This window comes from Pseudorca crassidens, chromosome 18, assembly GCF_039906515.1.
Source record: "Pseudorca crassidens isolate mPseCra1 chromosome 18, mPseCra1.hap1, whole genome shotgun sequence".
NCBI lineage: Eukaryota > Metazoa > Chordata > Mammalia > Artiodactyla > Delphinidae > Pseudorca > Pseudorca crassidens.
In genome coordinates, this window is record NC_090313.1 from 75,912,401 (window position 1) to 75,935,027 (window position 22,627).

The window sequence follows — 22,627 nt, forward strand, 5'->3', positions numbered from 1 at the left end:
ACCCCCACGTGGAAAGGCACGGACCACCCCGAAAGAAGCCCAAGCGAGAACACAGTCCTCCGGGACAGCTCCCTCCCTCCACGGCCATTGACACTAAACCTCGGCCCCTTACGCCCCCAGCCCCTCGGCTCTGGCCCTCCTTGTTTCTCGCCCGAATTACATCAACAGCTTTGTTTTTCTGCCTCCAGACTGACCTTCCGCCCTCAAATCCCTGCGGCACGCTGCTACTGTGCCGACCCTGCACGGCTCCCAGCAGCCTAACGCCACCCCTGAGGCTCTCAGCAGGACACGGGGGGCCCTGTGCACCTCCGCGCTGCCCCTTTTCTGGGCTCCAGAAGAACGCACTGGCGAAACCTGCCCCACTTGCTCACAGACCCTGTTAGTCCCTCCTCAGGTTCGAACCCGTGCACTGTCACCTCGCTCAGAAGACGCTGAAGGCCAGTGACGGCCCAGAAGGTTCTACGTGGTCCGGCTCATCTGCCTCGCTGGCCCATCCCCTGCTTTCCTCTCCCTCCCACGCCCCACGCGGGCCACACTGGCCCCTGCTGACGCTCAGCTGCGCCGGCCACGCCCGCTCCTCCCCAGGCTCACATCTCCTGTCCCTCCTGCCTGGGCCACTGCTGCCATCCAGGTCTCGACCCAAGGTCACCTTCTAAGGGAGGTCTCCTCCAGCCACTACAGCTAAATGACCATCGCCTCCCGCCCACTCTCACAGACGTAAACAAACACACAGGCAGCCCGTCCCTGCCGGGCTGTGTTTTTCTCCCGAGCACTTACCACCACGTAGTAAGTCACACACCCGTACTTATTCATCCCGTTTCCTGCCTGGCTCCCGCCACTAGGACATACGATCCGGAGAGGAGGTCTCTCCTCGGTCTGTGCGCTGCTGTTTCAGTCGCCAAGGTCTAGGGCGTGCCTGGCTCATCACAGGTGCTCAAAAAGAGTTTTGAATAAACGAATAAAAATGCATACACTTAAAATCAATCCTTCCAGATGCAGACTGGGGTCTGTGAGATCAGAGGCCCCTCTCTGTGTTCGCAAATACAGTGAGTCTGTTACATACGAACCTTCAAGTTGTGAAATTTCAAAGACCCGAACATGCGTTCCCAGGTCCAGTCGTGTAAGTTAGTTCGCGTGTCTGGCGTACATGGTCACGTGCGTGCGTCCTCTACATGTGGCTGTGCTTTTGTGTGCTTTACTGTGCAGTACGGTATAGAGCACAGCAGTGCAGTCCCTTTATTTCAAGCCCAGGACATCCAGAAGCAAGTGTAGAAGCAGCAATGATGTGGCTGGTACTACTGTACTTTTCAAGGTGCTGTACTGTAAGATTAAAAATGTTTTATTGTTTGTGTTTGTTTTTTATGTATTATTTGTGTGAAAAGTATTATAAACCTATTACAGTACAGCACTATATAGCCGACTGTGTTAGCTGGGTACCCAGGTTTTGTTGGCCTTATGAACAAATTGGACTTACGAACGCACTCTCAGAACAGGACTTGTTCACATGTCAGGGACTTACTGTACCCAAAGGACGCCTCAGTCACAGGACGCATCACATGCCCCTATTCTTGTCTTTATTGACGGAAGTTCTTTAAGGGTGTGAGCCATGCCTTAACTGCATTGCTTCTCTGCATTGTCTGTGCTGAGCCTGTGCTCAGTATCTCTTGAATAAAAACACATAACCTGTACCAGTGTTTTCTTGTTAACAAGGACACAGCCAACAAAGGCTCCCTGCTCATGTAAGTTTGGGAAATGCTGGACTAGAAGGATTAAACATGTATTTATGCCTCAGGGCATCTTAAAATCTTTAATACACTCGTGTGTGTTAGGATTCTGCAGAAGCCCCTAGCACACCCTGTTTTCAAACTGACTGGGCCTGGAAACACCAGTAACACCTTTCAGAAATACTGTTTTCTGAAGCCCATTTGGGAAAATGCCTGCCCGTGCACCGGGATGACCTGTAGACAGAGCACCGTGTTCCGAATGCTTTAGATCCAGGTCTAGGAGTTGTTTATTTGGAATGCCAGACATAGTCAAAATGGAACCAACTGATTTTTGTTTTTCTACTTGCCCATTCATGGTTAGAAAAAAAAAAAATTCCAGTGCAACTCCAGAAGAACCCTTTTCCCTTCAACTCTGCAGAAATCTAACTAATAGGGACAGCATATGCCAGCAAGAACACAGGCATATACAGCACAACCTCTTGCAGAAGAGACATCAGCGTTCTCAAAGCACAGCAAGCGCTGCTGAGAAGCACACTCTGCGAGAGGCTAAATGAGCTGAAAAGGGCCAATAACACGGGCCCTTTACCTTCCATGCTTAACCGTACTTGAAAAGAACACACAACTGCTGCCATACTCCCATTGGAAGTTCTCAATTTATAAAAAGAAACAGAAATTAAAGACTTGCATACTTAATCCCTTCCAGCTGCTGAAAGCTGACGAGTGACTGAAGAGAAGGAAATGGAAGAACTATATTTTCCGATGAACAAGAATAAAGTGTTGCAATTACAGCATTCCGTTTTGCAAACTGCAACTTATTCGAAAAGCTTAATTGTACTCACTCTTCCAGTGGCAAGTCCAATAATAGCTACACTAAAATAATTCTGAATTGAATTAAAGACCACACAGAGGTAAGCACCATTTATTCATTCTTTACTGACAAAGGATCCATTTACAGATTTATTGGCACCACCACGAGCTTACGTCCAAGTGTGTCAGGTCGCGAAGTGCGCCTCCCAACTGCCAAGGCATCAAAATTATGTGCGGATTTTCTGTTGTATTTAGGATTTTCGGGGAACAATCAGTGTGTCTGTGAGAGTCCTTTCTGCGGAACAAGGCACCAGTCATAATGAGGTCCTTCAGAAATTTTAATCCGTACACCTAGCACCTTGATCTTGGGTTCGTCACGATTTTGGCTTTCCATTTTCCACTAAAAGGAATGAGGCTCCTTGAAAAAATGACGGATTCTAGGGATGATGGTGAAAAAGTACAAGATGTGCTTAGAATATCTTGGTGTGCTTTTCAAAAAAAGCAAAGAAGTATTCAGAGAGTGGTGGGGACATGTCAAAAGGACACAGGAGCCAGCATGAAAGGGTCCCACTGGCCAAGTCTGGGAAAATGTGAGTACTAAGACAAATAATCAAGATAACGGCTTATAATCCACGGAATAAGAGTCCATGAGTCCAGACTGTTGTAAATAAACGAATGAATGAATAACAGGCAAAGAAGTGAAAGCACTTACATCAGAACTCCAACTAATAAACGCAGAAGAAGTTAGGGAATGACAAAAATCACCATTCTGTGACCCCCCCCCCCCCAATAATAAGTGCTTTGGCCAAGGACCATCCGTGGATGCTAAGACTACTGGGTAGAACTGGGACAGAACATGGTCTCAAAGTGTCTCCCCACAAGATACTTACTAATTACATAGGGGATAAAACTTTACAGTACAGGAACCCACACAAAATGTTAACCAAGCAATCAGAGTTCACAGGGGCAGTTACGGGACAAGCCAGTAACGTGAGCTTCCAGATAGAATGCCCTGAGTAGGAGGTGTCAACCCTCTGTGACAGTCGTGAGAACATCTTAAATCTAGTCATGAGGGAGCATCAGAAGATAGACCAAGGAATGGTCCATAAAACCATGGCTGGTTCCCCTTAAAATGTCAAGATGTCAAGTCATAAAAGTCAAGACAGACTGAGGAACTGCTCCAGATTAAAGGAGAAAGATAGAAATAGATACATGTTTGTATATATAAGAACTATATATGTATGTGTATGCATGTATGTACACACAGACACAGGAGGGGACAGAGGAGGAGAAAGCAGGGCAGGAGGAAAAGAGAGGAATTTCTGAGAAAAAGAAAAGATGAGGTAAAATAATATGTGGGCGAAAGTTTGAGAATTCTTCATTCTCTTTTTGACCTCTTTGTAAGTCTGAAATCATTTCAAAATTAAAAATTAAAAAATAGGGCTTCCCTGGCGGCGCAGTGGTTGGGAGTCCGCCTGCCGATGCAGGGGACGCGGGTTCGTGCCCCGGTCCGGGAGGATCCCACATGCCGCGGAGCGGCTGGGCCCGTGAGCCGTGGCCGCTGAGCCTGCGCGTCCGGAGCCTGTGCTCCGCAGCGGGAGGGGCCGCAACAGTGAGAGGCCCGCGTACCGCAAAAACAAAAACAAAAAATAAATTTATTACTGTGTCTGTAATAAAGTCCAACTGCTTCTGAATTCCATGAAATAATGCCATAATTATTGGGCCCTACGTTATTTTTTTTTCCTTTTTAAAGTTTCACTTTTTTCCTACTATGAAAGTAATCCATGCTCACAAGAAATGTAGAAAATATGGAAACGTAAACAATAGGAAAAACAGCCCAAAGTCCAACCTAAGGCAGCAACTTCTCACACTCATTTCTTTTGTCTTTGTTGTATTTATAAGTATGTATAAAAGTTAAACAAACAAACAAACAAAACAGGGCTTCCCTGGTGGCGCAGTGGTTGAGAGTCCGCCTGCCGATGCAGGGGACACGGGTTCGTGCCCCGGTCCGGGAAGACCCCACATGCCGCGGAGCGGCTGGGCCCGTGAGCCATGGCCGCTGAGCCTGCGCGTCCGGAGCCTGTGCTCCGCAACGGGAGAGGCCAGAATGGTGAGAGGCCCGCGTACCAAAAACAAAAACAAAAACGTAGCATACAGCCTGATTCTCTGAAATGTCTTTGTGGGTATATAAAAGCAACACAAGCTCATGGAAGAAAATTTGCAAAACTCAGAGAACAATAAAAAGTAAAAAATGTCATGCATAGTTAACCACAGTGAACTTTTTCGTACACTTGTTTACAACACCCTTTCTAAGCATTTTATAAGAACTAAGACAACAGATGCTGATTGTTATGCATTTTCAGCTTATTCAGCAAATATGTATCAAACACCCACTGTGTACCAGGCACTATGCTAGTCACTTGAAGAAATACAGCAATGAACACAGCTTTTATTATATGCAGACAATACCACACAGACCATAAATAAACACACAATCCATCACATGACAAGTGGTATGAAGAAAACAAAACTGCAAGAGAATATGGTAGGAAGTGGGTGACACTCAGGTGGTCACAAAAGGCCTCTCTGAGGAGGTGACGTTTGGGCGGACGGTGGCTGGAGGTGAGGGGGCACCTTCCAGGCAGAGACAGGCTGCAGGTGAGGACAGCGTTCAGGGAGGAGGGCGAGTGGCGGAGGAGGACGGAGAAAGGGATGTCCTTCCCTTGCGGTGGGGGGAACCAGAGTGGGGCGGGCAGGTCCCACAGGGCCCCCGTACAGCAGGGCTGGGGCAGCTGGGACCAGAACTGCGGCAACAGAGGTAGGAGCAGGTGTGCGGATTCAGAACACACTGTGAAGATGCAGGAAGAGAGAAGGGAAAGACCACGGCAGCCGGAAGAGCAGAGCCCCCACCTGCTAAGATACATGGGGGGGAAGAGAGAAGAAAATCATTATTTCGGTTTGATCACGTTGCACGTGAGATGCTTCCGGAAGCAGCTGTACACACAAGTTTGAGGTCTGGGGAGAGGTCGTACGTTTGGAAGCCGTCAGCGTGAAGGTGGTATTCGGGCCACGGCGGGTGAGGTGGCCTGGGAACCGGGAGCGGGGGAGGGCTTGTGGCCACACCCTGGGGCCCAACGATGCAGAAGGGCTCGTGAGGCGAGAGACACCCTGAGGGTGCTGGCCCGAGGCAGGTAAGGAAGCCCTCCAGGACGGGGAGGGAGTTATCAGGGGTCGAACGGTGCTCAGGCATCAGGCCACACGCCTGAGACTGAGCACGGGACTTAGCAACGTGGGTGTCACTGTGGGTGACCCTGACAAGCACAGTCTCAGGAAAAGATGCGACAGAACTTCAGTGGGGACAAGAGACAAGCGGGGGTAGGGTAAAGGCAGGAGTGGTTCTTTCAAGGAAGCTTGCTGTGAAGGGAGCAAGAAATGGGGTGACGGGGAGAGGATGACCTGAGCGTGATTTCTCAGTGTGTTAACATTCAGTAGGAATGATGCGGACGGGGGTGGGGTGGAGGACACGGGAAAGATGGAGCGTAACCCAGTCCTGGAGTGAGTCCTGGGGTCAGCACTGTAGAGCAGGGGGGGCAGGGCACCGGTGCACAGGCAGGTCGGAGGGCTGACCTGGCAGGAGGGGGCTGTTTGGTTCTCCCCTGAATGCTCTTATTGTCCCAGGGAAATAAGCAAACCACCAGCTCAGAGTTTGGGGTGGAAAGAGAAGATGTGACACAGGCACCTCCGGGCGGGGAAAACTAACGAGCGAAGGAATTTCAGCAGGACTGCCAGGCAACCGAGTGTTCACCTGAGGAACGCTGGTGATTTGACATCTCTCTTCTTTCCTGATACAAGCATTTAAAGGTACAAATTTCCCCCTAAGCACCTCTTTACGTTAATCTCACAAATACACTGGGGATTCTGTGTGTTCATTACCCACACAGTTAGAGACAGTTTGCAATTTCCTTTTTGATTTCTTCTTTGACCCAAGGAGTTATTTAGAAGCTATTGCTTGGTTTTCCAATATGTGAGAAGTATCTAAAAAGGTTATTGTAATTATTTCCTCATTAACACCACACTCTCTATGGTGTCAGTCCTTTCAAATGCATTATTCTCTGGCTAAGCATATGCCCCACCTCGAGGAACATTCCATGTGGGCGGAACATTAGAAGAACGTGTATCCTACAGGTGGGCGTTTAGTGTTCTGCAAAGCTCCATCAGGTCAGATTGGGGGGGGAGTGCTGTGCAAAACTTCTGTATCCTGGTGAGTTGTGATTCTCAGAATCTGTCTGTCTTTCCAAATTTGGGGGCAGCGGTTTGTCCTGTGACCTCAGTTCTCTGAAGGATCTAAGAGAAGCTGGTGGATTTCGGTTTGTTGAGCTCTTTTCCTGTTATGCAGGTGGGAGTGGCTTCTAAGTTCCTGAAACGCCGGGCTGGAGTCATCTGTGGATCCTGTTGCTACTAACTTCTCTTTCTCTTAATTATGAGTCATGCTTTTCTCCTTTCCCATGTGTCTCCTATTTTAATTTTTTGCTGGACAACGTGTGTAAAAGACTAGTCAAGAATGAAGTAGACAGGGCTTCCCTGGTGGCGCAGTGGTTGAGAGTCCGCCTGCTAATGCAGGGGACACGGGTTCGAGCCCTGGTCTGGGAGGATCCAATATGCCGCAGAGCAACTGGGCCCGTGAGCCACAACTACTGAGCCTGCGTGTCTGGAGCCTGTGCTCCGCAACAAGAGAGGCCGCGATAGTCAGAGGCCCGTGCACCACGATGAAGAGTGGTCCCCGCTTGCCACAACTAGAGAAAGCCCTTGCACAGAAACGAAGACCCAACACAGCAAAAATAAATAAATAAATTACTGAACTCCTACCCCCAACATCTTCTTTAAAAAAAAAAAAAAAAGAATGAAGTAGACAACATTTACTCCTATGAAAGGTGCTATGTCGAGGAGGAACACGACTCAACTCAGGACGCTGGTAATCACAATCGTGGACCTGAGAGGGGAGTGATCATGGTTAGGACAACTTTAGAAAACAACATTAAAATCCTTGAAAATCTTCCCTCAAAGTTTTTAGATGATAATAACAGTGTAAATCACAACCATCAGGAAGACACCTGTAAGTCACTGAAGACACGTTACCATAAGCCTATGAACTCACGAAATGGAAAGAATACCGATGACAAAAGCAGAGAGGTTTGACGGCAGACTTGACTGAACATTCGGACGTGGCTAGCTCTCCACCTGTGCTCTGGACAATTAGTCTACACTTAAATCCTGCTATGTCGCAACCTGTCCAGGGCAAGAAGTGAGAAACGGCCCCCTCGTCGTTTCTTCTGTGAAGGAAGTGTTTCCGATGTTCCAGGTGGGGCGGTAAGTGCTTGGATTCCCAACAGTCCTGCCTTTGTGGGGGACTCTCATTATACTCACCTCCAGTTCTACGGCTGACGGAGTTGTGCCTTATACTTTCCTAAGTACACATTTCTCTTACCTCTCTTCACTGGCTTCCTATTTTTATCCACAAGTAATGCAAATACTTATCTCAGATTGAAGCAGTAAACTTTAAAAAATTCGTGCTGTTTCTTCCAGTCAGCTCTGTCCACTACATTCACACGTTTCCTTTTAAAGTACCTCAACCCAGCCTTAACCTGCATGGAAATGAACTTATGACCTATTTCTTGCATATACTGTGTTTACATCTTCCCTTTCACTTCAAAAATCCCATTTGGCTAAGACCATCCAAGAAATCTATTCAGTGCATGCCTTCAAAATACTTAAATCTCTATTCTGACTAGAACTGCACTTGGTATAATCAATTAATACAACCCTGAATTTCAGATCCAATTACATAAAGCAGATGTATTATACTGCAAGCCCTCAAGGAAGCATTTTTATGACGATTTGGCATTTGGTTTGATACGAGACATAATACATACCATAAGGAGTAGCAATAAAAAAAATAATCACTAATTAAAATCTGAGAAGAAAACAGAATTTCTTTCTCATTTATACAAGTACTCAATATAGAAATTAATAGAAAATAGATTTTGTAATAACTTTTTTCAGAGACTCACATTTAAAATTAATGGAGTCTCAAAATTTTAGACCATTTGTAAGAACGATCCTAGCTCTTTGTGAGGAAGTTTGATGACCTATAAGATGTAAGAAATCTTAAAAAAAAAAAAAAAAAAAGTGCCAAAAAAGACTAGTGCCTCCCTGACAAAGAAACATACAGTTATGTCCAACAGCAAGATAATGGTTAATGATACTGTATCAATATAACACAGTAACCTCTAGCTATTAAAAATGTGTCTTAGAAGACTCAACAAAGATGTTTACTATATACAAGTGAGTATAGGCTACAAAACCGTATGTGTGAGGTATCATTTTTATAATGATATATACAAAGCATTATCAATGATTTCCTGATTAATAAAAAAATTGTAATTTTTTTCCTTTGTGTTGTCCTGTGCTAAGTTCTCTATATGATCTTATTAGTATCATCAAATATAACCAAAAACTTTGGGGCAGGGGAGGCACCTAAGGTCTAACTCTTTTCCTTGTGACATACTCTTAAGAAAGGAAAGGGAAGACAGCTATAATCACAAGAACGAAGTGAAAGAAGTGGAAACCAGCCTGGGAGGTATTGAAGTGGATTTGCGTCATCCTTGGTACAAATGCCCTATTTCCTTTTTAAAGCAAATTATATTAAAATTACATTATAATGTCAGTAGGAATTTGATTGCAAGACACTGTAATTTTTTTTTTTTTTTTGCGGTACGCGGGCCTCTCACTGCTGTAGGCTCTCCCGTTGCGGAGCACAGGCTCCGACGCGCAGGCTCAGCGTCCATGGCTCACGGGCACAGCCGCTCCGCGGCATGTGGGATCTTCCCGGACCAGGGCACGAACCCGTGTCCCCTGCATCGGCAGGCAGACTCTCAACCACTGTGCCACCAGGGAAGCCCAAGACACTGTAATTTTAATTGAGCAACTAGCTGATAAGAACAAGAGCACTCAGATAATTAATCAAGGAAAACGATGAAAAAGCACTCCTGATTTAATGTTAAATGCTACACTAAACTGTCATTATTTGAAGAAAAAAATATCAATATTCCATTACTGGAAAACCAAGTGACACACTAATTTTTTTTCAATGAAGTAGAGTTGACTTACAATATTATTTTAGCTTCAGGTATAGAGTATAGTGATTCAGTATTTTTACAGATTATATACTCCATTAAAAGTTATTACAAGATAATGGCTGTAATTCCCTGTGCTGTACAATATATCCTTGTTGCATATCTATTTTATACCTAGCAGTATGTATCTCTTAATCCCATACCCCTATCTTGCCCCTCCCAGTGGTTACCCCACTGGTAACCACTAGCTTGTTTTCTATATCTGTGAGTCTCTGTTTTGCTAGATACATTCATTTATTTTTTCGATTCCACATATAAGTGATATACAGTATCTTTTTCTGACTGATTATTTCACTAAGTATAATGTTCTCTAGGTCCATCCATATTGCTGCAAATGGCCGAATTTCATTCTTTTTTATGGCTGAGTAATATTCTACTGTATATATGTACCACATCTTCTTTATCCATTCCTCTGTCAATGGACATTTAGGATGCTTCCATGTCTTGGCTGTAGTGAATAGTGCTGCTATGAACACTGGGGTGCATGTATGTTTTCAAGTTAGTGTTTTCATTTTTTCTGGATATAAACCCAGGAGTGGAAGTGCTGGGTCATATGGTAATTCTATTTTTAGTTTTTTGAGGAACCTCCATACTGTTTTCCATAGTGAATTCACCAATTTATTGATACATTCCCACCAACAGTGTACATATCCTCACTGACATTTGTTATTTGCAGACTTTTTGATGATGGTCATTCTGATAAGTGTGAGGTGATATCTTGTTTTGATTTGCATTTCTCTAATAATTAGAAAAGCTGGATATATCACCCTCCCAGACTTCAGACTATACTACAAAGCTACAGTAATCAAAACTGCCTGGTACCAGCACAAAAATAAACACACAGATCAATGGAACAGAATAAACAGCTCAGAAATAAACCTACACACTTATGGTCAGTTAATCTACAACAAAGGAGGCAAGAATATACAATGCAGAGAAGACAGTCTCTTCAACAAGTGGTACTGGGAAAACTGGACAGCTGCATGTAAAAGAATGAGATTAGAACATTTCCTCACACCATTTACAAAAATAAACTCAAAATGGATTAAAGACCTAATTGTAAGATGTGAAACCATAAAACTCCTAGAAGAGAACATAGGCAGAACACTCTTTGACATAAATCACAGCCATTTTTTTCATCTGTCTCCTAAGGCAAAAGAAGCAAAAGCAAAAATAAACAAATGGGACCTAATTAAACTTAAAAGCTTTTGCACAGCAAAAGAAACCACTGACAAAATGAAGAGACAATCTATGGAGTGAGAGAAAATATTTACAAATGATATGACTGACAAGGGATTATTATCCAAAATATACAGACAGCTCACACAACTCAATATCAAAACAACCAACCAACCCAATCAAAAAATGGGCAGAAGACCAGAACAGACATTTTTCCATAAAAGACATACAGATGGCCAACAGGCCAAGTAACACACTATTAAGCAAAACCACTTTAAAAAGTGGCTTTCCTTCTCCCTCCCACTCCCCTCCCCACACCGTCACTCATATTAGAAGTTAGTAACACTCAAAGGAAAAAAATCTGAAAACTACTAAACACTAATTTTTTATTTTATTGGACAAAGCTTTGAAAGCTTTTGATACTTATTCTCTAATTATAAGGCTGGTCAAGTTACAAATTTCCTCTTCCTCATTTCTATGACTGTTCTTATACTCAATACCAATAAGCAACATTTTTTCATTGAAAAGAAACAATTCCCTGAAAAGCCTGGGAAATATCTAGTTCTGACAAAATTTCTGGCCCTTTAAAGTCAAGTGTCTAGTTTGGATGTAGTGGGAGCACTGTAACCGGTAAAAACCTAAAGATTTCCCCAAAGTTACGTAGAGTCACTGGGGCTTCAAAGGCCTATCTGGTACCAGGACCAGGTTCTCTTGTTTGATGTAAAGTTATTTAAACCTTCATGATGACCCTGAACTGTTCCCCCATAGATGTGATGAGAATCAGAACGATCTGGTGAATCGGGCCCTCAATTGCTAGTCTTCCTTTTTGGAAAAGACCAGAGAAACTCCTTCTGGCCCCTTGGTCTGTTCTTCCTTCCTTAGACCCACTAGAGAATTAGTTACTCTGGATTACGGCAGGAGGACAAGTCTGCTGCTCAGGCAGGTATGACCGCTCTAGGATCAAGGCAAATCCCTAAAGTTCCCCTTGGGATTCCCCCAAGACGGCCTTTGTAGACAAAGTCTAGCCTCCCTCTGTATCACTTACAGGAAGTTCAGATGACTGTACATCACCTGTCCTAATCTGGGAGTGGAGGCGCTGGGGCAGGGTGGGCAGGAGCCTATTGAATGACGGTCAGAAACTCAAAGGAATAAAAAAATAGACTCTGTTTTGACTTTATCTTGAAAATTCATCCTCAGTAATAGACGAATTTTAATATGACAGACTCATACTTTCCTAAAACTTCACTTTAAAAATAACTGATGAATGATTAGAAAATTAGAAAACAACACAAAAACTCTACTCAGTGCTCTGTGGTGACCTAAGTGGGAAGGAAATCCAAAAGGAGGGGATATATGTGTATGTATGGCTGATTCACTTTGCTGTACAGCAGAAAGTAACACAGCATTGTAAAGCCACTATACTCCAATAAAAATTTTAAAAAAGAAATCTATTTATGTCCAGGAAAACAAGGAAAAAAACATTGTTTTATTGATTTATAAACATTCTTTTAAATTCTTATTTTCCTTAACAATTTTAGATCATAAAAATTTTTTTGCATATACCCTTTCTCATCTCCTGTATTTCCACTCAGTGGGAAGAAAAACCTACAAAAACTAAAGATTCACCCAAAATGTAGACGCCACTCATCATGTGCGAGAGTTTATGGCAGGTCATAATTGCATGTTGCCTATTGTATGACCATATTGACGTCAATTATATATGCTTTTGTAACTTCTAAGTAGGGACCCAGTTGACTTTATTTGCTGTAGGCTGCACCTAGAGGAGCACCAAGTGAATAAACAGGAAAAAATAAATCACTGGTTATCAGTAATTTGCTGCTCCACCACCAATAAACAACCATCCTAGTTTTCTGAAGTTACACCCTTGGTTCTCACGCCCCCGTCCTCCCTGGGCGGCGAGCACGGGGCACCTGGGCACCTGTGAGGGTCTGCCGTGAACCGGCCACGCGGCTCCTTGACTGGGCGCGGGGCCATCAGTGCAACCCTCCTGCCTCGCCGGCCTGGGGCCTCGCTTGTGCCCAGTGCCTGTTTCTCTCCCCGCGCCCTCCTGCCTTTCTTCGTCCGCTGGCTTCCTCTAGCTCCTTGAGGCCTCCCTCTAGCTCCTTGAGGCCTCCCTCCACCCCCCGCAATAACCACGCAGGCCTGCGATGGCCACCGGGACCTCTCGGTCCTGGGCCACACCCCAGCGGTAGATCCCACGATAAACGAGCACACGCGCTGTGTCTTAGTTCAAACTTCCCGACAGAACACGACTGGCCCAGACAGGCTTTTCGATCTAGACACGCAGCATCTGACTTCGTAGGTCACCCCAATCACGATCCCTGCAGTGATTCCTAGCATCTTCTGTTCAAGCTCCCCCAGTGATTCTAGCAGAGAATCAGGGCTGAAGCAGGCTGACTGGGGTTGGACTGTGCTTGAGGCCAGGACCCATGCCTGGTCCACTCACGAGGCTAGAGCAGGATGTGTGTACAAAGTGTCACCACGGCTCCAGTGGTGCACTGTTTCCTACTGCTGCTGTAACGAATTTTCACAACTTCAGTGGATTAAAACAACACAAAATTACCATCTTACAGCTCTGGAGATCAGACGTGTGAAATGTTACCACGGGGCTGAAATCCAGGCGCTGGCAGAGCTCTGTTCCCTTGGAGGCCCCAGGGGAAGGTCCAGTTCCCAGCCTTTTGCAATGTACAGAGGCCACCTGCACTCCTTGGCTTGTGGCCTCTTTTCCTTTCTTCGGACCAGCAACGGTTGATGGATCCTTCTCACATCCTATCACTCTGACACTCCTTCCTCCCACTTAAAAGAGCCCCGGGATTACATGGGGCCACCAGACAGCCCAGGATAACCTCCTTCTCGTGAGGTGAGCTGACGAGCAGCCTTAATCCTCCCCTTGCCCGGTCACACAGCACATCTGCGGGTTCCCAGGGTGAGGATGCAGACATCCTCAGAGGGGCTGTGATCATTCTGCCTACACACGGACTCTACAGAACAAAACGTACCCTGCGGGTAGTTTCACTTAGAAGAGACTGTGGCCAGGCAGGCACCTCTGATGTAACCCTGCGCACGAGGCATGGTGTGATTATTAAAACCTCAACAGTTCATGTTGGTTTTCATCACTTAGACCTTATGCCAATAGACGTTTCAGCCATAAGAAAACAAGAGACTGAAAAAACATTCTCGTGGAGATATATGAATGCACACAGAAATACTTTCACCCTTCAATAATTCACAAGGTATCCTCCTGTAATTATACGAATTTATACATTTTGCCAACCACCACTACCAAAAATCAATTATAATTAGTTCAGATTCCAGAAGAAATCTATTTTGAAGCACACTTTAAGCAATTTCCAAATTACTTTTGTTTAGCCAATGATTATAGACATAATATATCAAAAATATACCAATAATGATGCGCTACAATTCTTCTAAAGAAAAAAAAAAACTCATCCATAGTGTTTCTTCTCCAAAACAAATAAAAGCACTTGAGTTGTTTTTAAAACCACTCTCCCCGGCTTGACGCGGCCAGGATGTGAAATTTCATGGAGGATTTTCTCATTATTAACAGAGGTTCTGAAAATTTAACTGTGAAAACCTGTCATCCAAAATGCAGTGTGAACCATCTAAACTGAAAAGGAGTGGGACGAAGTGAGAAAATAAGATCACGACGTAAATGTAAAAGTTAGGGAGAAAGACTGCAACTTCAAAAAGCTCTGAAGGAAAAGCATTTTCATGCATATGTGAGTCTTAAGAAATAGAATATTTCTTGGGTATTTCATATTCATGTTCAAAATTAGAGTAACAGGAAGTCCTCTCTTCCTTACGCTTGTGTTTGCTTATATTTCTATAATCTGTGTATGCAATGTGTACATGGCACTGCGTACGTGTAACCATCAACTCATCTGCTGACCTCAATCTGGAAGTCAATACCTGCATTTTAACCTTCAGTAGGTTAAAATCAAGTCTCACTAGCTTGGGGCTTGATTCTTTGATTCATTTGGAATATTATTCAATCAACAAACATGTATTGAGCCTCTATTCTAACGCCGGGCATATCACAGGTGCGACCTAGTTTTCAATTCGTTACACTGAAAAATAATTAGTCCTGTCCAAGTTTAATGCATAATTCACATTTTTGAAAATGCCAATTATTTTATCCTCATTTTTAATAAGCTTTTAAAAATGAACACTACTTTAAATCTACACGTTTGGTGGTACCTAGTGACTTGTGAACTGGTCAATGCTAACTTCGTCACATGAAGCTGGTAGCAACAGACCAGTGAGGGGGCCACAGCTGATTGCATGCTGGGAAATTCAAGAGGGAGGGTGGGAGGGAGGGAGGGAGGCTCTCTCCTTCAAAGCTGCAGGCCTCTTCTCTGGACAATCACATAACTACTGAATTGAAATCAATTTGCTAGTTTGTTGAACTAGGTCACTGGTAATCAGAAGAAAGGAGTCCCGAGGCAGGACACTCACTCAGACTGCTCAGCTGACGTATGATGGCGGCCAGGGTGCTGTTGGTCACACACTCGAGTTCACTGGGGATGCCCTCGGGCAGGGCTCCCCGGCACAAGTGCCGGGGTTCGATGTTCCTCTTCACTAAAGGCATGGCTCACAATCTGAAAATTAAAAAGACAGTTTTAAAAGCTCATATTCACGTTTTAACAAGCCTAGAGTTTCAACTCCCTGGAAAACTGACTCTTTTCCAGGAATCTGCATTATCCTATCATTTCTATGTGAGAGAATCGGCTCAATATGCAACAGATGTTGAATTCCTTACGTGAATGCCATAGACTTCAGAGATATATGGACAGCACAATCCCACTTTTATAGAAAAGGGATGCACGCGAGATTTCCAGTGAAGCGTTAGCGACTGAATACATGCATTCTTACCCTCCCCCACTCCGCTAAAATGACGAGAGAGAGGAAAGGCACAAGCCCACACGTACTAAGAGAGGAAAGGACACAACAGCCCAAAACCACAGGCAGCGCTTACAGACTAGGACACAGGAAAGGCCGAACCTGGGCTGCCAAGGAGGGAGCAGGACGGAGCCCACCTACCTGGGCGAAGGGTCACCAGACACTCAGGAAAGCCTTCCCCGTTATCCTGGGAATTCAATCCACTTCTCTCCTCAAAAAGTACGTTATACATCCAATGACATCTCAACGTTTTGTTTAAGGAGGTATATAGAATTTCAAGCCTCCCACCTATACAGCAAATCTACTGCCCCCTACAGCAGGAGAAAACCCAGTGACTGGGACACACTGTCACCCTGACAGGGCGCCCACAAGGTCCAATTCACAGGAGCAGCACCAGAAAAGCCAAGGAGCCTGGTGGCGTCTGAGCAATTCTCGCTACGTGAGACAAATAATACCCTGTTCAAGTCACTGTTGCTGGGTGTTCTGTTACTGAATTAAATTTATTCCCAACTGGTACAACGGCTCACCTCAAGAAGCCGGAACTAGCGAGGCACACGGTAAATCTTTCTTTCCTTCCTCCCCTCTCCATTACCTCTGTTCACGCATCCCATAAACACCTGCTGAGCACTGACCGGACACCAGGCAGTGTGCAAGGTGACGAGGACCCCGTGGTGAGTGAGACAGACAAGGCCCCTCCCCGCCCCCCCGGGGAAGTGAGACATCGGTCCAACCGCCCAGGTCAGTGGACTCAGGTTATGAAACCCCCTGGGGGACCCTGGGCAGCCTCTCTGTGGACGTGACTGCTGAGCTGAAATCAGAAGGGTGGACAGGGGCTATCTCACAGGGCTCTAGCAGAGGGCGAAAGGTGGGGGCAGCTGTAGAGGAAAAGTTCTGCTCAACTGGCCAGTGTTTTTATCGACTATTTCCGGCTCTTGTCCATTAAGGGGCTGGTTGAGCACACCGACCACATCTTCCAACCCAAATACTACTTCATCCACTGACCTAGGTGCACAGCCTGTGGTACATCACTTCACCCCTCCATGCCTTCCTTTCCTCCCCACAAAACGGGGACAACGGGACCTACCTCACGGAGTGAGGACTTAATGCGTTATTACATAATAAACCACTTAGAACAGGGCCTGGCATATAGGGACACTCAAACAATGTGACTAATTATATTAATTTTATCATACCTCATATGTTGTTATGATGTTAATTCTGACTCTGATTATAACAATAAAAAAGGAACAGTTCACTGGTTGAAAATAAGGCTGAACCACAGAAGACGGATAACAATATCTACATTAAAATTATGTCTAAGAACATATATACACTACTATGTATAAAACAGGTAACTAATAAGAACCTGCTGTATAGCACAGGGAACTCTACTTCACTTTGCTGTCCAGCAGAAACTAACACAACACTGTAAAACAACTATGCCTCAACTTAAAAAAAAGGAAGGTAGAACTGCACGTAACCTCAATAGCCGTGGACCCATCAAACACTGAGCACCGACTGTGTACCGGCCCGATGCTGACGTCTGACACCTTCATAAATTCAAGTGGGAGACTGAGAGGTACCAAAGGAGAAGGGCCTGGAATTATCTAGAAACTGGAAGAAGTGAGGAGAAGCCCCCGACCCTTTCAACTGAAAGCCTGTGGGCCTCCTTCCGTGCAGACACTGCGGTGTCCACTGGGCAGGGTGGGTTTAACAGGCCTCATGATGCTCTCACTGGCCTTCCAGGGCCATCCCATTCCCCACTCCCATCCAGAGCATCAGACTGGGATGTCCCAAAGCCACATCACTGATGGGAGGATATCTGAGTCCTATTTGGGGGACTAGTTTGGGGAAGTCGGGCACCCAGAGGAACTGTTAGAGTCTGGTTCATCTCAGTGATGTCAGCCATACTTCTACATCTGTTCCTAAAATTGTTTTTCTCAACGTACACATATGCTGACATTAGGAAGACATGGGCACTGTCTCCCACCCCGTCCTTAAACATCTCATGATTATTAAGAATAAGAAAGGGACCAGGTGGTGACGAGAGAACCTTTATATGCATAAAGATAAACTAAAAATCTCCCAGAGTGCCAGAAAAAAGAAATGATGTCAAGGAAGAGGTACACATCCAAGGAAAGCGTGTTAAACTATGAAAATTCTAGATATACTAGTCTCTAGTCAAACGTGTAGCTATGATTTATGCCATTTCTTCCTGGGAGAATCAATTAGAGCAAGAGGCTGGTAACTAGTCATAATAAACTAGAAAATCTCCTAAGGAAAAAAAGAAAAATCATTAACAAACTTAATAAAAGCATAAAGTATAGGAAAGAAAAATACTGAGAACCAATCAGCAGAGACTGGAGAACTCGCAGGCAATTAGGCAACAGCAACTACCAGGTACATAAAGAGGCGGCGAGCACTGCGGGGGCGGGGCGGGGGCGCAGCTTCTACAGACGCAGGTGAGCAAGGGATGCGGACGGGACCGCAAGGCTCTGAACCCACCTGCTCAGGACGCTGCTCAGTGAGAACGGCCCACGTGTGAACTAGCTCTCGAGTAAGTTCTCACAAGAGGGTTGTACAAGGGCTTGGGGTAGACATGAGCTCGGAGCTGAGCGCCGACTGTGTATATAACATTCTCTTCCACGTGCATTTGTATTTATTCAAGATGGAATGTCCCTCCTTCCCCATATTTTTCGACCTCTGACAGCCCCAAAACTTGCCAGTCTGACACCCCCCGGCCCACCACCCGTATTTCTTTGGATCCGCCGTCGTTCAGATACACAAAATCCTAACTACACACGCACCCCGCAGACGTCCCCCCTGCACGTGCAAAGCAGGCCAAGCGGTCATCACCTCCCCCTCCTTCCCTGACTGGGTGGCTCTCCGACGTCAGATGTGCCGTCACGTCGTCGTCCTGGCGTATCTGGAGCTAACACCGCCGTTTCCCACAAGCCGTCCTGAAAACCACACCAGCCTTTTCGGAGCCTCCCCTGCCCTGCCGCCCTGCCCCGCCCCCGCTGAAGTCCTTCACGTTTACACCTGAGACACCCGCTCCGGCATCGGTGAGCTGCCTGGAGCCTCCGTGTGTCCCTGACAGACGTGCTGAAGGCGCCCACCCGAACACTCGCCTGTGATGCTATCAGGGCACAGAGGAGAAGAGCTTAAGTCTCTGCAGGGGCATTAACCACATCTTGTCTTTTCTGGATTCTCATGCTTCGACACCTGAGCCCAGGCTCAGCCTGCAGGGGCTGCCCCTCCTGGGACTGACCAAATCCTGAACTCGCCTTGCCATCCAGCCCACCAGTGCAGGGCCCTCGCCACCACCTCCACTGCTCCCAGCAGGCCACCTTCCGCCTGCCCTAATCACCCGGGCGCCAGACACCAGGGGTGACCTCACACCCCAGAGCCCCTGAGATTATTCAAATGAGCTCCTCCTAAACCCGCTCACCCTGCCTCACCCGTGCCTCCGAGAAAATCCACAGTACAGGCTCCTTCCCCTGATCCCCCCCCACTCCCTCTGCCTCCGACGGCCCTGGTGCTTCCCCGTGGGGCCCCCGCCCCTGGGAGCGACTCACTCTCTTGTCAGTGGCAGTTGTCTCTGGATCCACTGGCTTCACTACACCTCGTGTTTCCTATTAACACACCATATTCTAAACAGTGAGAGGTCTGAGAAGGATTCAGAAGAGGCTGCGTTGTCAGACGCTCACACAGCTCCCCGCTTACTGTCCCCAGCACCCCGCAGAGCCGGTGTGCCTGCACTGGGCCAGCACAGACGGCGTCTCTCCCCGCAGGGCAGACCGTAAACTGCCCAGATTTCGGGGCTGAGTCTATCGACTCTGTTCCCCACAAAGCCCTTCACAGCCCACACCATGGCTCGAGCACCCCAATGATGCCTGCTGACCTCGTGCCCATATACATACACACGCACATGTCTATCTGCCCCTCCCTGGGCACCTGGCCTATTGTTCAGTAGTTCAGCTCTAATTAATCCCAGCCTTCACTTCTCACTGTCATTGTACCTAGAGGTGGGGTTCCCGCACCTGTCTAAATACACAAGACAACAGAGAGAGGACATGCTGCCGTCTGTATGGTTTTAGAAGAAGGGTTGCATTTCACGGATCCTTTTGAAAGTTCTAATCACCCAGCAATGACTCTTATGGCTTTCCTGTCAGTGTGAAGTACTCTAACAGGTGTATTTTTTCCCAGACAGCCTTTATCTGACACGAATCCAGTTTTGAATAAATGGAAGCGCAAGGAAGAGGTAAAGGAGAAAATGTTGAGTCAATCGATTCTCTTGAAAACGCTTTGCAGTTACAGAAACAGACATGGAATGAGCGAATCCACCCAGTCACCAGCAAACAACTTCCATGCGCTTCACCAGCCCATCCCTGGAACATCCCAACCATGCTTCAAAGCCACCCTACGTGCTAAGAAAAAAATCTAACACTGCTAACCAAATGCTCAAGGACTATCCGAGGTAGCATGAGGTTTACTGCTAAGCCTGCAGTTTGTCCAACTTTTCTGGGAAATGTCTCAGTTTACAGACACAACCTGGTTCACGCAACTGTGGACTAGATTCCAAGGCACGACCAAAACCAGGCCAGGGTCCCTCCCCAGGAACCTGGAAGTGGGACCACGATGTCCAGATCAGTTGCTGCTCTTTGGAGCAGCAGAGATGGAGAACTCTTCACCACTTGAGAGGGAGGCTGACGGTCAGTCAGCAGCAAGAAATGAGAACGGGACAGCTGAGGGGAACCAGCAAAGACCAAACAGTGACGGGGCTCCCAGTGGCTCTGCCCAGGCTCCTGCAGACCTCAGCCAACCAGGACGGAACCTTCTCCTACACACCCACCCCGGGGTCGGACGTGCATCACGCAGGATGCCTCTTCCAGCCTCCTCTCCTCTTTTCACACAGGCACATCCCCCATCAAACTTTTGCAGGTGGGATCCCATAAGGACACAGAATAATATAAGCGGACATTAGACTCTGATTTTTGTGTCACCTTTTCAAAATAACCCCGAGTCAGTGTGTACTAATTACACCTTCTGCGGGTTCCTTACAGGCCGTATGGAGGCTCGCGTGAAAACGTGTGCTGGGCAACAACATGTAAGATACTAATGATCTTATTACTTTAATATTAATATCACGTTCATTACTGAAATAAGATACTTAATATTTCCCATCTAATTTTGCTTATTGTACAATTAACCTAAACCTGAATTTTTCCTGTAATTTTACTCATTATGCAACGAAATGTCTGCAAACTGGCACTTAACTTCTCCAAGTAGTACTCTTGTGATTAAAGTCAAAGGATTAAAGAATTTCAGAACCATATCAATGTGCTTTCTACTTTCAAACTTTCCTATCTTCCAATAACGTATTTCACCTCTTTTTAGAATTCCATAAACTGAAACTCTTCCGTTTTCCTACAGCATCATTAATTGGAATGCTTCTTTTTCTTAAAAAAAATTATAGAAGCAATTCCACAGATGTTTAAAATAGTAAGAAGTTCTCAGAATGTCCCTTTCCACAGCCATTCCTGTCCATGTGAACCATCTGGAAGATCTCTTTCGGGCGAGCAGTCGACTTAGTAATACAAACACAATGAGTGGGTTTTTCCAGATATCCCACTGCTGGTGGTTTTCAGTTGAATTTCATTGTGTTCAGAGGACAGGCTTTGTCTGACTTTAACTCCCTTACATTTGCTGAGATTTGTTTTATGGCCCAGAAACCCACGATTGTGATCATTCCCCAGTTTATATTACGATTGTAGAAAGGGTTGATTGGATGCAGAGTGACTTAAAGAAAGTGCACTAAGTCCTTATTACATATTTAAAACTATATTACTGATAGCCCTGTCTGAGTGTATAAAACTGACAAAACTGTGATGGATTTCTGCCTCCACCCTGCAGCCATAGAGACTTCCTGAGGCTGGAGAACACGCACAGCTCAGGAACCTGACGGTGCTAATGATGCTTTCTTTTCTGCTCCCGACGTGCTGGTAACCTCTGCTCCGACTGCCACAGGCCTGGCAGTTACAGCGCAGCACGTAGCAGAGGAAATCACGCGCTCAGACTCTCCTGCACACAGCAGACTACACGTGTGCCTACTGCACATGTCTGGATTTTTAACCACATTGACTTGTATGTAGGAGTTGTGTCCTCAGAAAAAACGTGATCCCAGCACATGTGGCCCCATCCCTGCACCCACACAGAGCCAGTCCTCTGATTCCCACCATATTTCCCGCTGTGCCCCTTTTACTGTGAGGGGCAAGGACCGTGTCCGCTCGTCCCTGGCTTTACGGGACCCCGCCTGCCTGCTGACATTCCCCGGAAGGTACCCCCAACGCCGTCACATTCCCGCAGCCAGAGGAAGAGCCTGGGCCTCCTCAGCGCCCACCCTGTTCTGTGGTCTTCTAGAGCGACACTGCCTCACCTCTTTTACGTGAGCTTCAGAGGCAAGTCGTGATGAAGTCGGGGGGCGAAGTGGGGGAAAGACTGCATAAGTGTAACAGTTGTGTTTCACTGGGATAAATGTCTAGGCTTTGTTACTAGAACATGGTCTGTAGGCTCCTGCATGATGAGGGACAGAAAGGCGCAGAGGAACCGGAGGCCCTGGGTTCCAGGCCCAGTTCTGCCACCAGCACTGCGTGACCCTGTGCAGGTTTCTTAACCAAGGTGGGCCTCGGTTTCCTCCTCCGAAAAAACAGATTTGCTCTCACAGGGCCCCCGAGGGCTGGCGCGCTTTCTTTCCTTCCAGTTAGATATACAGCTGGCTTC

General features: G+C 46.2%; 1 protein-coding gene across 7 annotated transcripts in view; it reads right to left on the reverse strand.

The window, feature by feature from the left end:
- The window catches only part of WASF3 (WASP family member 3), a 90,596-nt gene that overhangs the window by 23,893 nt on the left and 44,076 nt on the right, over positions 1-22,627 (reverse strand). For all 7 annotated transcript variants that reach the window (XM_067713673.1, XM_067713667.1, XM_067713672.1 and 4 more), the window contains one exon: positions 15,401-15,543. In XM_067713673.1, coding sequence (XP_067569774.1) covers positions 15,401-15,533 — 133 coding nt within the window. In that variant the 5' untranslated portion in view covers positions 15,534-15,543. The remainder of the gene's footprint in view (positions 1-15,400; positions 15,544-22,627) is intronic.